General features: G+C 46.1%; 1 protein-coding gene across 1 annotated transcript in view; it reads left to right on the top strand.

The window, feature by feature from the left end:
- Positions 1-685: 685 nt before the first annotated feature.
- KCNQ4 (potassium channel, voltage gated KQT-like subfamily Q, member 4) overlaps positions 686-15,016 on the top strand; it is a 174,651-nt gene continuing 160,320 nt past the window's right edge. Inside the window, exon 1 of the mRNA XM_015424904.1 lies at positions 686-915. Coding sequence (XP_015280390.1) covers positions 692-915 — 224 coding nt within the window. The 5' untranslated portion in view covers positions 686-691. The remainder of the gene's footprint in view (positions 916-15,016) is intronic.

Raw genomic sequence — 15,016 nt, 5'->3', positions numbered from 1 at the left:
CAGGCCGGGAGGGGCGGAGAGAGGCGGCGGCGGCGGCGGCGGCGGGGGGAGCGCGCGTGCCATGTGAGTCGGGGAAGCAAGAGGCAGGTGGGAGATCGAGCAGGATGGAGAAGGAAAGGAGGAGAAAGAAGAGCCCGAGGCCACAGTGGCAACGGCCGCAGCAGCTGCCGCTTCTGTTTGCAGCCCAGCCGGGCTTTGCTGCCGTCCGGCTCTCCAAAGCGGAGCGCTGCGGAAACCCGCAACTCTTTTAAACTTGGGCGTCAGGCGGGGAAGGCGCAGCAGCGAAGCCGCCGAGGACAACAGCCTCCCACGCTCCCGGTGTCCCTTCTCTCCCCGGATGGGCTGAAGAAGCGCTGGCAGGGGCCCATCTCTCCCGGACGGGGTCCTCCGCGGTGGGCGCATCCCGGACCGGGATTGCTCCGGGCGAGAAGCGAGCTCCAACCTGGTAGACGCCTGACCTGGAGGGAGCCCACCTCGACCATCGTGGGGCTGCCCCGCCTGTTCTCCCCCCCACGGACCATGCCGGGCTGATCGCCTCCGCGGCTGGTCCCGCTCCATGCCGTGAGCGCGCTTCCTTCCACCCAGTCCGCACCGCCAACTCTTCTCGGCCATGGCTGGGGCGCCCGGCGGGGACTGTTCGCTGCTGTATCCGTCGACGATCCTCGGCGGCGGGGAGACCCAGCAGCAGGGGATGGAGTTCGTGGCGCTCACCGCCGTGGAGACGGAGAAGAGCGACACTCCCGCCGCCGGGGGCAGTCCCAGGCGCCTGGGGCTGCTCGGGACGCCCTTGCCGATGCCCCCGGGGGGCTCCGGGGCCCGGTCAGCTTCGCACAAGCGCTACCGGCGCCTCCAGAACTGCCTCTACAACGTGCTGGAAAGACCTCGCGGCTGGGCGTTCATCTACCACGCCTTCATGTGAGTATTTTCCTCCTTTGCCCCTCTCCAGCGGCGTCCGGTGTGTGTGTGTGTGGGGCAGCAGTGGGAGGGCTTCTAGTGTCCTGGCCCCACTGGTGGACCTCCTGATGGCACCTCGGTTTTTTGGCCACCATGTGACAGAGTGTTGAACGGGATGGGCCTGATCCAACATAGGCTTTCCTTATGTTCTTATGTCCATGACTCGTGGCCCTTCCCCCAGAGACCCTTCGACATGCGCAAGTGGGAGGGGGCTGTGGTTCCCCGGTTGTGGACGTACTTTCTCTACTCCAAAGGAGAAATCCAGATTTCTTCCCTCGGCTTTTTAGGCTTGGACGGAAGTGGTGGGCTAAATTTAGAAGCCCCAGTGAAATCCATGAGATTTACTTCCGAGTAAATACAACGAGGGTTGGATTGATAATCTGGATTTTTCTTTTGGAGTGATTGGCGGTTTTACATCCAGGAATTTCGCAGAAATTTAACGGTTGTCGAAGTGCATGAGTCTCTTGTTAAGGAAAAGGAAAAGTTTCTTTTCCTGGTGTGTGTGTTTGTGTGTGTGTAGGTGTAAACCGGGCCTTTTCTACAAGGGATGCTTGCCAAGATGTGTTTAAAGTCTGGTTTGCCTATTTTGAGCATCCGACCCTGGAAGCCTTGACGAACTAGAGGAATAGGTAGTTTTATGTAGGTCTTACGCACCGTTGGGGAAATACAAAAAAAAAACAAAACAGATTGCAATGCTCTTTGGGTGAAGTAGCATTTGTGGATAGCAAAGCATGTGGTGGCAGGTGGAGGATGCAAAGAGTGTGCAGTCACGCCTTTATCATGTAGTCCCCTCCCACTTTTTGGAAGGGATGCTGAAGGGGGAGGGAGCTGCCAAAGGACAGAACTGCCCCCAAGGGTTGTTCCTCAAACTACCCTTCAGTGATTTGGCTTCTGCTTGGTAGAAGTTTGCATGTCCCTTTCTCCTTCTGGGATGCATTCTGCTCACCAAACTAAGATCTCTGCTTCCTCCTCCTCTGAAGCAGCCCCATCTTATCTAGGAGCCCCTTCTTACATGCCAGCCCCTCTTTCAGTTTCTCTCCACTGGCAGGTGAGCCTCGGATCGGAGTTTGTGGCAAAGCCCTATATTTGGGGCAAACCCTAGTAGTCCACTTGGGTTTATCTGATCTGGATTCATGTTGTTGCTCAGTTGAGGAGCATCCTGAGTGGCCTTGGGCCAGTTTCGCACACTTGGCCCAGCCTTCCTCACAGGGTTGTTGTTCAGGATATAATGAGACTGTCCCCATGTTCCCCTCCCCAAGCTCTTTTAGAGACATGTGAGAAATGAAAATGTGTAAAAGATGGAAGTTTCCCCCACGATGACCAGTTTACACATGTGCATCACTGCTTCATACTCTAGGGATGCACACGTATGCACAGATTGAGCATGGAAAACTTTACATGTGTAACCCGCCTCCTCTCTAAGTAGCAATAGTTGCCGTTTGGTATAATGAAGAGTCCTGTATAGTTTGGAAACTTGAAGGTTCCTTTTCTGATGATTTGGCAAGAAGTCTCATTTTGCCTGTGTTACTACTTTTAGTCTTTGGGCCTCCATGATGGCCACTTTCTGTGCTCCATGCCATGTCCCAGTAACTTCCAGCCAGGCTTTAGAAAATGCAGGATGGAGAGACAATTGTGGATCCTGCCCCCTCCCCTTCTTGTCTTTTCCTTCTCAGCTACCCTTCATCAGTTCCAAGGCTTAGGGCAGGGGTGTCGAACTCATTTGCTATGAGGGCCGGAACTGACATAAATGAGACCTTTTTGGGTCGGGCCATGCGTGTCATAAAATGTAATGCCAGGTAGCGGAGATATAAACTTTATAAAGGACACAAACACAAAGGGTTTTTTTTTTAACTTAAAATAAAAACATGCTTAAAACATCAGCACTCTTGCAATATTTTGTTTATTTAATAGTGTCTGATAGAAGCCCTCCAGGGGCCTGATTTGGCCCCCGGGCTGCATGTTTGACGCCCCTGGCTTAGGGTGTACATTACCCCAGACTAACTGCAGGCATACTCTAAACTGTACTTGCAAACATGGAGGTTATAGGATTTGGTCCATTCTGTCTCTACAGGTTCTGGGTAGAATCCCTGCCTTAATTCCAGAAAGGTAGCTGTGTTGCAGTAAAAATAATACGGGAGTCCCGTGGCACCTTAAAGACTACCAAGATTTATTTCAGCATAAGCGTTCATGAGTCAGAGCTGGCATCTAAGGAAGTGAGCCCTGAATTATGAAAGCTTGTGCCTGAATAATTTTTTGGAGTCTTCGAGGTGCCATTGGAATCGTGCTTAATTTACACGTCTCTTGGATTGGCTATTGCTCTGGTTTCGTAGCTACGATAATGTGGCGTGCAAAGGATGCAATTGGAAGGGGTCCTGATGACTTTGCTTAGTTTTGAGAAACTCTGGCATGAATTGTGGGATATGGCCACAATTTCCATTGCTTGTCCTATCCTCGAATTGCTTTCTTCTAGGGGATTTTTGAATTAACTGGCTTCCAGATAGTAGATTTAGGAACCCTGTGGCTTGTGTGTGGGAAGGGTGTCTCCTTTGAGTCCAGCCTGGACTGTCTTCTCATGACCCAGAGAACCTGTTTTCAGATCTACATCCAGCCTGAAAACATGGGGCACTGTCATCAAGCAGAAGGTGCTTCTGAGCATGTGCAAAAGACTGAAAGGATGACTCCAAGATCTATCATTGTGTCAGAGGACGTGGTTTCTGAGTCCTGACACTTTTCAGAGAGGGTTGGTCTGTTTATGGCCATTTGCAGCAATGGCTGCATGGAACTTCCTTGTTCAGAGGCAGTGTATCTCTTGAGTACTGGATTGTTGGGCAATGTGAGTTTCTGAGATGGAGCGTGCTGGGGCTGGCTGCCAAAACAGGTCAAGAGCCTAGGTGAAGTTTTCTGCAAAAAGCAGCAGTGGTATGCCCAGAGGCAGGGGATCCGCAGGAGCAGAGCTTTTTTTTTTTTTTTTAAAAAATAACTGTTTATTTCATCATTTGCAAAGATACAGCATTGTAAAAGCACCAGTCCACAACATTTGTACGACTAAAACCACATCCACTACAAACTGAGCAGTACCACTCAAGGATACAGTACAGAAAAGCATTAACTAGCAAAAACTTTGGAGTGAGACTATTAGCCACTTTCTTCACCCCCTCAGCCTTCACAACAGAATTTTACATCATTAACCACCTGTGGTAATTAGAATTCCTGGGTAATATATCTTGCATGGAGAGATATGAGAATATTGAAAACCAGATACACTCAAATTTGGAGCTAGAAGCTAGCGATGACTGGGCCCTGTGAACACTATCTGTGATCTTGGCCATCACAAATTGCTCCCACACTTTATCATGCCAGTCTGACACTGAGGGCATGTGTGGGGATTTCCAACAAGATGCAATTGTCAAGCGTGCTGTTGCTAGAAGTATAGAAATTACCTCCTTATTCCTGCTATCCAAGTCCATATCCCACTGATTGAGTAGGAAGACTTCAGGTTTGAAGGTAAGAGTGACCGAGGTCATGGCCGTGATCTGAGCGTTGGGGCTGCCTTTGATGCCTGACATCTTCCCGACACTCCGTTTCTCAGTTCAGCCTCTTATGGAAACTCTCCCAATTTCTGTCAGTGGACTCTTCAGTCTGTTCCATAGACGGACCAGGTGTCCTGATAGAAGATGAGAGCTAGTGTGGAGAGCCAATCGGGGGGGGGGGGCTGTTGTGAGCAAAAGGGTCTTTCTTGCAACAGCTGGCAACCTTGCTTGCACCTCTCTTTCCATCCTGGCTCTTTTTCCACCAGTTCTCATCATAACCCCCTCCTTTTGCAAAAAGATTTCCTTTGCATGATCCTAAATGGGATCTTGAGTCGTTGGAAGCATCAGTGGTAAACCACACACCAAACCATGGTTTGCTCTAACTTCAGTGTAGAGCCCAAGGTTTGGTTACATTTTGAAACCACAAGTAAACCGTAGTTCAGAGCTGCTGTTCAGCATTTGTTTCCCATCTGTTTGTCGATTCAGACAACGCACCAAGTTGCACTCAGCACAAAATGTGGCTTGTAAGCCCGCTTGACCTTGGTTGCAGATTTGAGTTTGCAAGCTGATATCCTACTTTGTCAGTTCAGAGATTATGTCACAAACTTTCTTAATTGCCATTTGGCTTGATACCTTAATTGAGCCAGTGGAATCACAACCCATTTCCCCCCCCCCATCTCTTTCCTGCACCTCTTTTAAATTCGTAGAACTTTTCCCCACCTCTGATTTCCCAGCGTCTAGAAACTTTTCCTATCATTCTTTTTCTACTTATTTTTTCCACATTCCAAAAACATTTAAAATCATTCTACAACCACAGTTTTAACGATGTAGTTTTGCACGTGTGACCGTAAAGCTGCTTACAGTAATGCAGAACAGGAAAAGGTACAAAGCAGGGAGGGTGCTCTGTATAAAGAAAGAAGCTTTTTGGTTTATGAAAGAGGTAATTGGGCTGGGCACAGTAGGTGTTTCTGAAATTGGCAACACAGGAAAAAACCAGATTGAGAATTGTCGTTCAGAGTACTAGAATGTAAGGTCACCTGTACTGAACCTGTAGATATTGGGCAGACCAAAGAATACTTCTTCATCGAACTTTCATAGACTTTATAGAAGTCACAGTTCAATCCTATGCAACTCTACTCAGAAAAAAGTCTCATTACAATAAATGGTTCTGACTCCCCAGTCAGTGTGACAGAATTGCAACTTCAGTGCGGTAAAATGCAAAAAAAAAAAAGGGGGGGGGTTTTGAGGCAAATTCACGGGGGACAGTTCTATCAGTGGCAGTTAGCCATGGTAACTAAATGGAACCTTCATGTGCAGAGGCACTGTATCTCTAAATGTAAGGTGCTGTGGACAAAAAGCAAAAGGAAGCATCTGTCAATGTCTTGCTTAGTGTCTAGAAATGTCTGGCAGGCTGTTGTTGGAGAATAGAGCCGTAGGCTTGCTGATCTGATCAATAAAGGCAATTATTTGCTTATTTGAAGTAAGTATTCTGCTCTTTCCCATTTGAATTGCATGTTGTAGGGTCATGCTTGAGTTAAACATTTTATAAATTATCGTAGAAATTTGTCTGAAAAGGTTTCCATATCCAAAGGTTGCCCTTTTTTGCTGTGATAATTTTTTTTGCAAGCTCTGTTAAATTATTATAAAAGTTTTTTACAGCTTCATTTTGGTTTTTTGGAAAATGGATGCTCAGAACGGTGGCAATTAATGCTGCTTTTACACTATTTTTATTTTTTTTTCTTTCCCTTTCAAAATGTATTCTGTTTGAGATGTACATTTCATTTGTCCCAATATCTCAGGTGAGGGTGTTTCCAGCTGCTGGCTTCCAGTTGTTTCCAAGGGAGAAGCTGCACTGCCTGCTCTGAATCTGAAAAAGTTGTTTGACTGTTCCAATAAGTTGATTTGACAAGAACTTTGCCTTCCCTGGGTTGTAAAAGAGCCATAGCCAAAACCACAGCCATTCTTGGGCCTCCGTTCCCTAGCGTCAAAGTTTCTCTTGGCACAGCAGGGCTGTTAAAAACAAAAAAACAAACAAAAATAAAGCAGGATAAACTGGGGAAGCAATTGGGGGGGGGGGGGAGAAGTCCACTTTAGGAAATGCTGTTAATGTTAAATATAGGCAGTGGACTTTGGAGAGCTTCTGTTTAGTTTAACTTACATTGGAGGAAGCAAAATGTTAATCACTTTCTCACTCCAAGGCACAGCTTCTGACGGTCTCTTGGTCTGCATGGTGTAGTTGCAACCAGTCCTACAACATTTACTGGAAAGTAAGTTGCTCTGTTTGGTGTGGCTTACTTGGAAGGGTGCTCATAGCTGCCATTTAACAATTCCACTGCTGACCAAAATCAGTAAAGATCTAAATTGTGTGGGATGATCACATTCCTTGCATGGGAATTTTGGGAAGCCTCTGTTGGACGGTCCTGTGCTTTTGGCTTTATGATAAACAGAACCAGGGTTTGGGGGGGGGGGGTTGGAAAAGGAGGTGCCGTAACTCTCAAGAGGGAAATGAAGTTTTCAATCTGTATACTGAAAGCTCATGAACTTTTAAACATTTTAAAAATAATTTTGTCAAAGAGGTTCCGGAACCCCGTTCCAGCATGTTCCCCTAGGAAAAAAGCCCTGAACAGAACTAATGCATGATAGAGGGAAGTAACTGTTTTTCTCTTCTTGTGGGATAAGAGAAAGAAAATGATGGGCAAAATTAAAATTGTATTTTTGGAGAGACATTCAAGGAATGTTGTGGTTGCTGTGGAACTCACTGGCACTGGAATTTTTCAGTGTTTTTGGAAGAATTGTAAATCACTGAGGCATGGAATTCCCCTGTAGTTTCCCCAGAGTGGGTAATTATGAGATCGAGTACGGAACTGCCTTGGTTCTGAAACCTGTCTGCTTTAATACCTTTTGTGGTAATTTTAGTCCCATCCTGAAGGCTCAGAGCAGATTTAAAAAGACTGAAACTCAAAATTTAAATGTGTTAAAGTTCAAATGAATCAATCCAGAAAACTAAGACACAATCCCAAAACAGTCTGGTATGAAATATATATATACAGATGTGTGCTAAATGCCCATAAAGGTAAAGGTTCCCTTGCTTGAAAGCCAGTCGAGTCCGACTCTAGGGTTGCGGTGCTCATCTCCGTTTCAAAGCCGAAGAGCCAGCGCTGTCCGAAGACGTTTCCGTGGTCATGTGGCCGGCATGACTAAATACCAAGGGGCACGGAATGCTGTTACCTTCCCACCGAAGTGGTGCCTATTTATCTACTTGCAATTTCTTGCTTTCGAACTGCTAGGTTGGCAGGAGCTGGAACTAGAGACGGGAGCTCACTCCGTCATGCGGCAACTTGGGTCTCGAACTGCTGAACTACTGACCTTCCACAGCCTGCAGTTCAGCGTCTTAACCACTTGAGCCACCGCAGCTCCTTAAGTGCCCATAGACAAATACAATAATCAAGAAGACTAGCTTAAAGCCATCATATCATGTAGTGGACGCTGAACTGCAGGCTGTGGAAGGTCACTGTGGTGGAGCAGGGGAAGGTGCCGCCGGGACCTGAGCAGTGCTCCCCCCCCCCCGCCGACCACAGCGACTGAGTGGGGAAAGGCGCCGCAGGAAGTTTCTCCCCACCGGCCCGCCGCAGCAGGTGAGCGGGGAAAGGTGGCGGGGGGTGGGGGTCGGGAGAAGAAGGCACGGCCGTGGTCAGCGTGCCGTGGGTGGAGAGGCCGCATGGCGCGTTGCCCTCTGGGAGGCACCTGTGCAGCCTCAGAAGTGAGGGTGGGGGCCGGGTGAGGATGGGCCGGCAGTGGTCAGCGCACCGCCAGCGTAGAGGCCGCATACCGCCTGGCCCTCTGGGAGGCGCCTGTGTGAGGACGGGCTGCCGCTGGCCAGTGTGCCACTGGCAGAGAGGGCCAACAGCAACCGGTCCCCCTGGAGGCCTCCGAGTAGCCCGATGGCTGAGCGGGGCTGGCGGAGAACCCCCCCCCCCCCGAATGGCCTGCAGCCTACCCTGCCGAGGCTGCAGCAGGCGAAAGGTGGCAGAGCGAAGGGCCGTCTTTGCAAGGCAGCCGGCCTTGCCTATCTCTCCACCGCCCGCTCACGCTGGCCAAGGCGGGGAGGCTGGCCCCCCCAACCAATGGCACGCCAGGAGCCTTGAGCGGCACCTGGCGGGCCAGTGGCTGAGGGAGTGCATTTTCTCTCCCCACCCCATAGGCCAGGGGCCACTCCAAAATGCTTTTATGTAATAGGAGATATTAGTTGCAGCTGTGTTTCTGAAGCCTGTAGTTAAGGCAAAATATGTCCTTTCTATCTCTTATTTCTAAAAATGTTTCAAAAAACTAGATAACAAATTCTCAAAAAAACATGAGAGATCTAATTCTGAATTCAGTCCTCTTGATTACAAAGTTCCAATATAGTGTATAGAGTCAGTTTGGTGTAGTGGTTAAGTGCGCAGACTGTAATGTGGGAGAACCGGGTTTGATTCCCCACTCCTCCACTTGCACCTGGCTGGATGACCTTGGGCAAGCCATAGTTCTGGCATAGCTGTTCTTGAAAAAGAGCAGTTTCGGTCAGAGCTTTCGCAGCCCCACCTACCTCACAGGGTGCCTGTTGTGGGGAGGGGAAGGGAAAGGAGTTTGTAAACCGCTCTGGGACTCCTTTGGGTAGTGAAGGGCGGGGTACACATCCAATCTCTTATCTTCTTCTTTATATAAAAAGCTTCTTTTGTTAGGAGCATTTTTTGTTCCAGGCTTTCCTTTGTCTTCAGTAGTTTCTACTACAGTGTATTTAAAGTCTTTCCACAAAATGTTTTGCCAAATATGTATCCATATTCTTTAATTTAAACCTTGATTTGTGTTCAGAAATTCGAGCTCTCACTGGCCGTGTAGTGACCCCCACATATAATAAAGAACATTTTGCATATCAAAATGTATATTATGTTCTTTGCTGAACAAGAGCTAAAATGCAACAATTCCTTCCTAAATTTATATTCAGGAAAATGCAATGTTTTGGTTTTTAAAGTAAGTTTACAACAAGAGCAATGCCCACATCTATGATGTCCTCTAGTGGTCAAATTGACAATTTTATCCTGGTTTTCCCTGTGTTTAAATGGATCTGAATGAATTAATAGATCCCTAAAATTTGTTGTTCTTCTAAAGACTATGTTTGGTTTATTTTGACACCCAGGGATATTACGTAGGACATGCCAATGTTTTAAAATGATCTTTTTTTATTCTTAAGGCCCTAGGTGTAAAATCAAAAGCTGCAAAAATATTTTGTTTCTGGTGTTTCTTTTTTTCTTGTAAGATTTCTTTTTTCTCCATTTGTTGTGCTCTGTTTGCTGCACAATGTACAATTTTTCGGGGATATCCTCTGTTAATTGTTGCATCATTATCTTACTGTCCTTAATAAAATCAAAAGTATCCGATGAATTTCTTTTTATTCTTTTGCAGCACGCAAAGAACTTAATATGTCAAAGATTTAAGGATATTGAAGCACAAAACGACTATGCAGCCCTGCCTTCCTATTATAAGAGGCTAAAGCTGGGACCATGTTTAAATGCCGCACCTTACCTTGGTCTCATAAAAAACCCTAACTATAGATGGGCATTTACTAGAGCACGGCTTGATGCGTTACCCTTTATGGTAGATATACCTGGACTCCCATGCACCAGAGAATTTGCTCCTGTTTGTTAGAACAGGTGGAGTCGGCTTCCCATATATTACTCCATTGTCCTAAGTACGACGAAGAGAGACAGCAGTTGTTGATACCCCTTCTCTCACGTTTTAAACCCTTGGCTAATTATCTTACATATGCCGAGGAATGTTTGATGAAGTTTTTATTGGCCGATACTTACGATTCTGTCTCACGCAATGTAGCTAAATATTGCTATTTGGTAATTAAAAAGCGTAGAATGTACTGTAATTCGTGCCATTAATGACGGAATTGACCGGTTTCGTATTTTAGTATTTAGACTCGGTGTTGTACTATTTTGGTTTATTTTGCTCGTCTTATGACTGTTCTTAATAATAAATTTAAAAATAAATAAATTTTGAATCTTTTTATTCTTAAGAATTGAGAGAAAGGCAAGTTGTACTTTAAATGTGGGACATGCCAAGAATGAAAATGTAGATAACTGTTTTTATCAGACAACTTGTGGTAGCTCCTGACTGTTATAAGGTACTCTACAGTTGGATGCATTTACTTATTTAGATGTTTATGCCTCTTTCCCCCCCCTCCCCAATGGGGACCCAAAGCAGCTTACAACAGCCATTCTCTCCCCTTTTATCATCACAGCAGCCCAGTGAGGTAGGCTGGACTGAGAGAAGGCCACCGACCAAGCTTCCATGGCAGAGTGGGGGTTCGAACCTGGGTCCTAGTTTTTTGTTCTGGAATCTGGCATGCTGAGAAACTCATTTCAAAACAAGCTCCAGTAGGTTGTACGCATGTGTGTGTTGGGGGAGCAGAAGGTTTTTCTCCTTGTTTTGTTTTTGTTCTTTCCTCTTGATATTCATCCTATGCAAACAGTGCTTCAATATGTGCCTACTTGTTTACAACTGCTTTGGTTTGCCTGTACAAATAAAAGGGCTTTGTAAATCAAAGCATTCTACTACTTTAGTCACAGTTTTGCATTTTCCTGGTGTCAATGCAGGTTTTCAGCTTGTGGACATCTTTGGCTGTGGCCAAACTTACCGGGGGTGGGGGGTAGCTGGGAAGAGACTGAACTATGTAACCTGGGAAGTAGCAGGGTTGAATCTGTCCTGTGCCATGAGCTCTGTAGGTGACCTTAGGTAAATAGTGTTCTCTTGGTATCGAGTAGTAATACTGGCCTACGTATGAGGGTTGTTGGGAGGATGAAGTATGCAACACAAAGTTGGTCATGTTTTCTTCTCAGCTGCGATGCAAGAGGCTTTGCTGCTTTGGAGCCTTTGGAGCCCAATGACCTGAAAACACCTATTGTCCTCCTGTGTTCCCCCCCTACCTCAGTTCTTTGTATGGATTAAAATAGGTGGCTTCACTTGTATTCAGAAGCGTACCTTCAACTTTTGACCAGGTTGCTCAGTGTTTTGTAGGAGCCTGTTTTTCTTTGGAACCTGCTTGTCTGTTCTTGGTCAACAAAGTTCCCCCTGTTCTGAAGGCTTATGAGAATTACTCTGTAAGATCAGGCCAAGTGGTTCCTTGCAAGGCAGTCCAGCTTCCCGTCTTCCACAGTGACCAGCCAGATACTTCAAACAGCTTGCAAACAGGAACACAAATTCCAAAGGCTCTTGCGGGGTTTTTTTGCCCTCCTCTCCACCTTGCAACTGGTACTCAGAGGTATACTGCCATTGATCATGCATTCCTCCATCATGACTAACAGCTGTTCCCCATGAATTCTTCTGATCCATTTAGTCACCACCATGACAACCTGCAGCAGCAAGTTCTGCAAGTTGACTGTGCGGTGTTTGAAGAAGTAATTTCTTCCATCTCAAGGCTGCTGTCCATCAGTTTTATTGGGTGCCCTTCTGAGTTCTAGTATTAAGGGAGAGGGAGAAGGACCTTTTAACTACGGATAAGATTCTAGACCAAGTTTTGCAACACCCCCTCTTCTAATTCGTTTACCTTTTGGAACCCGGTTTTAGCGTATATAGCCCACAACTTTGAGCTGTTTGGTAACACATCTATTTTAGACATTTTATTATGCTAATTGTCTAATCCTTGAATTGTCTTCTTGCCCTTGCCCTTCCCCTCACTTCCTTCTACTTTAGTCTTTTGTTATTTGTTTCAAGTTTCATTTAGAGGTTACTCGTTATGTATTTTAACTTTAAAACAATTTACTACGTATGATTTTCAACTCCTGTTACTGCTTTTCATTCATATGTTGTTTGTAAAGTTTTATTAATAAAGTTTGCATTTAAAAATGGGAGAGGGAGAAAAAGGTCCCCCCCCTACTTTTTCCATCCCAGTTCCTAAACATATTTTTTTTAAAAATTGGTTAAAAATATCCAAACAAATTCTCCTGCTAAAACTCCAAACACATAAGCAAACGATACAAGAGGTCTTTTGACGTTGACTTATTCTGCTTGATATCTAAGTTTTAACTTTTGTGTGTATTTGTGTGTGTGTGTGCTTGCGAGCCTGGAAGCTGTGGTGACTTCTGGTGACCCCTAGTGGGCCTAGGACATTTTCAGAGAGGTAGCTTACTATTGGCCGGCTCTGTGTCCTGGCCCTGCTATTCCAAGGAGGTCTCCTATCCAAATACTTGCCATGGTCAGCCCTGCTTTGCTTCTGAGATCTGATAGGGCTTGCCTGGCCTATCCAGGTCAGGGCTTAACTTCTTTCGATTTATTTAAAAAAGACAGTTAAGAGTCCGACCGACCAAACTGCTAGATCATCTGCGATAGGACGTCCAGTGTGTTTTTCCTTTATCTGCAGCATCTGCAAGGCACCCCAGTTTGGATTGGGGCCACAGTGGGAGCAGGAGTCTACCTCTTTCTCCTCCCTTGTTGCTCTCTTCCTGACCTCTGATGGCCCCTAAGTACTGCTGGCATTTGCCTCCGTGTGGATGTGACCTGCATGACTCCCCAGTGGCAGGGGTGGGCTTGCCCATTTAAGTTACTGCTGGTGGTTGGGAGGAAGCCAAGAAGCTCCGCAAGCTCATCCTGCTCTAGTGGCAGCTTAATAGCCTAACCAGCTCCTACCAGAAGCTGAGCAAATGGCATAAGGGGAACCACTCCGGAGAGTCAACTGTGTATCTTCCAGCCTCTTGTTTGGCTTGGCCCCAAGAGGAGATAAGTTCATACAATCATGAATGGTGTGGATAGAGAAACCCCACCCCCCTTAAAAGTTGAACTTGTAGGTCACCAAAGGAATCTATAGTTCATTGATAGATTCACTGAAGAACCCCCCCCAAAAAAGTATTTCTGTGAATAGCACATAATTAACTTACAGCACATACTGCCGCAAGGTGTGGGATAGCTGGTTGGCTTAGGCAGCTTTGTGGAGAGTGAGTCTCTCCATGTCTGTCAGCAGTGGAACAGAAACAGTAGCAAATCTTTTCTCATGGGCACTGAAACACCATGACCAAGTCCTTGAAGCTATCTTGGCTAGTTAGGCTCTCAGAACTTTGATTTGATTCTTATAGTAGGCATGATGGTATTTTAGCTGACTTTTCAAATTTACTGGTTTTATCCTTTTATTGTGGGAACCTTTCAATTCTGAGTTGTAATTATATGCGTATTGGAGGTTACGGAATGTTTGTATTGGGCCCAGCTTGAATAGGTCAAACAAGCCATTGTGCTTTATGGCCTATTTTATTTTATTTTTATTTTTTTAAATAATACTTTCGATTTATTGATCGCTTTTCCCCACACACCTGTGGGCTCAGAGCGATTTACAGTGACTCATGACAGTTGGACTAACAATATTCATGGGGGATAGGGAAGACAACACACAGTATTTTTAATTACACACACATTATAGCTGGAAGGGGATTCATCTGCGAGCTGGATCAGTCATGTTCCGACGGCATGTATTATTGTCAGTTGGGTGATGACATCAGGGCTTCTTGATGTTGCGCTGCCACACTGCTACCACCTGGCTGACTCGCTCCACTGCAGGGATGTCGAAACAGATCTTTCAGGTTTTGATCTTGCCGCGCCACAGAAGTCGCACTCAGCAGCTAACGCCTTCGCAAAGGGAGTGGTGTGCCCACCAGTGTTCCCTCTAAGCTGAGTTAGTGTGAGCTAACTCACAGTTGTTTAGCCTCTGGCTCACACATTTCTGTCTTAGCTCAGGAAGGATGGCTCCAGAGCAGACTAATTTATGCAGTAGCCAAATTGCTCGCTCACCACTTTAATGCCAGTAGCTCACAAAGTAGAATTTTTGCTCACAAGACTCCACAGCTTAGAGGGAACATTGCCCCCTTACGGGCGGTCCCCAATTTATCTACTTGCCGAAGCTTTTGAATTGCTGGGTAGACAATGAGCTAGGACAAGGCTTGGTTGCTCACACCAGCACGGAGCTAGAACAGATAAAGCTTGGCAGTTCAGATGTTATAGTTAAGCAGGGGAATTATCCCCTGCGCCACCGCTTCCTTAGAGCGGTGAGAATAAACTGAGACACTGAGTGGCTATCAGCTGTAATAGCCAAAAGAAACCTCCATATTCAGAGGCAGTATGCCCAGTTGCAGTGGGACAGGCAACGGAGGAAACCACCGCTATAAACAGAATTTAAACAGGAATGGACCAACGGCTTGATCTTGCACAACTCTTAAAACTCTGAGCATATTTTTAAAAAGCTTTCTTTCCTAGCTAGATCTACAACATATTATTGTTGCCCTGAAATCTTTAGCCATTTCTTTTAAACTAAAGGATGAAATTCATAAATACACAAAGGCTTAAAGTGTGCCTCTAGTACTCCCTGGGTCAAGTCTCCTTTCAGCCAAAAATGCACTGGGTAGCTCTTGCCTAGTCACGGCGTCATCCTGTTGGAGCTAACAGTTCTTATCTACCTTACAGGGCTTTTTGCTGAGATGACAAGCATAGAGTTTGCAACACATTATGTA

The sequence above is a fragment of the Gekko japonicus genome, unplaced genomic scaffold (genome assembly GCF_001447785.1).
Source record: "Gekko japonicus isolate JY-2015 unplaced genomic scaffold, Gekko_japonicus_V1.1 scaffold1435, whole genome shotgun sequence".
NCBI classification, from domain to species: domain Eukaryota; kingdom Metazoa; phylum Chordata; class Lepidosauria; order Squamata; family Gekkonidae; genus Gekko; species Gekko japonicus.
This window is presented reverse-complemented; position numbering and strand designations above follow the sequence as displayed.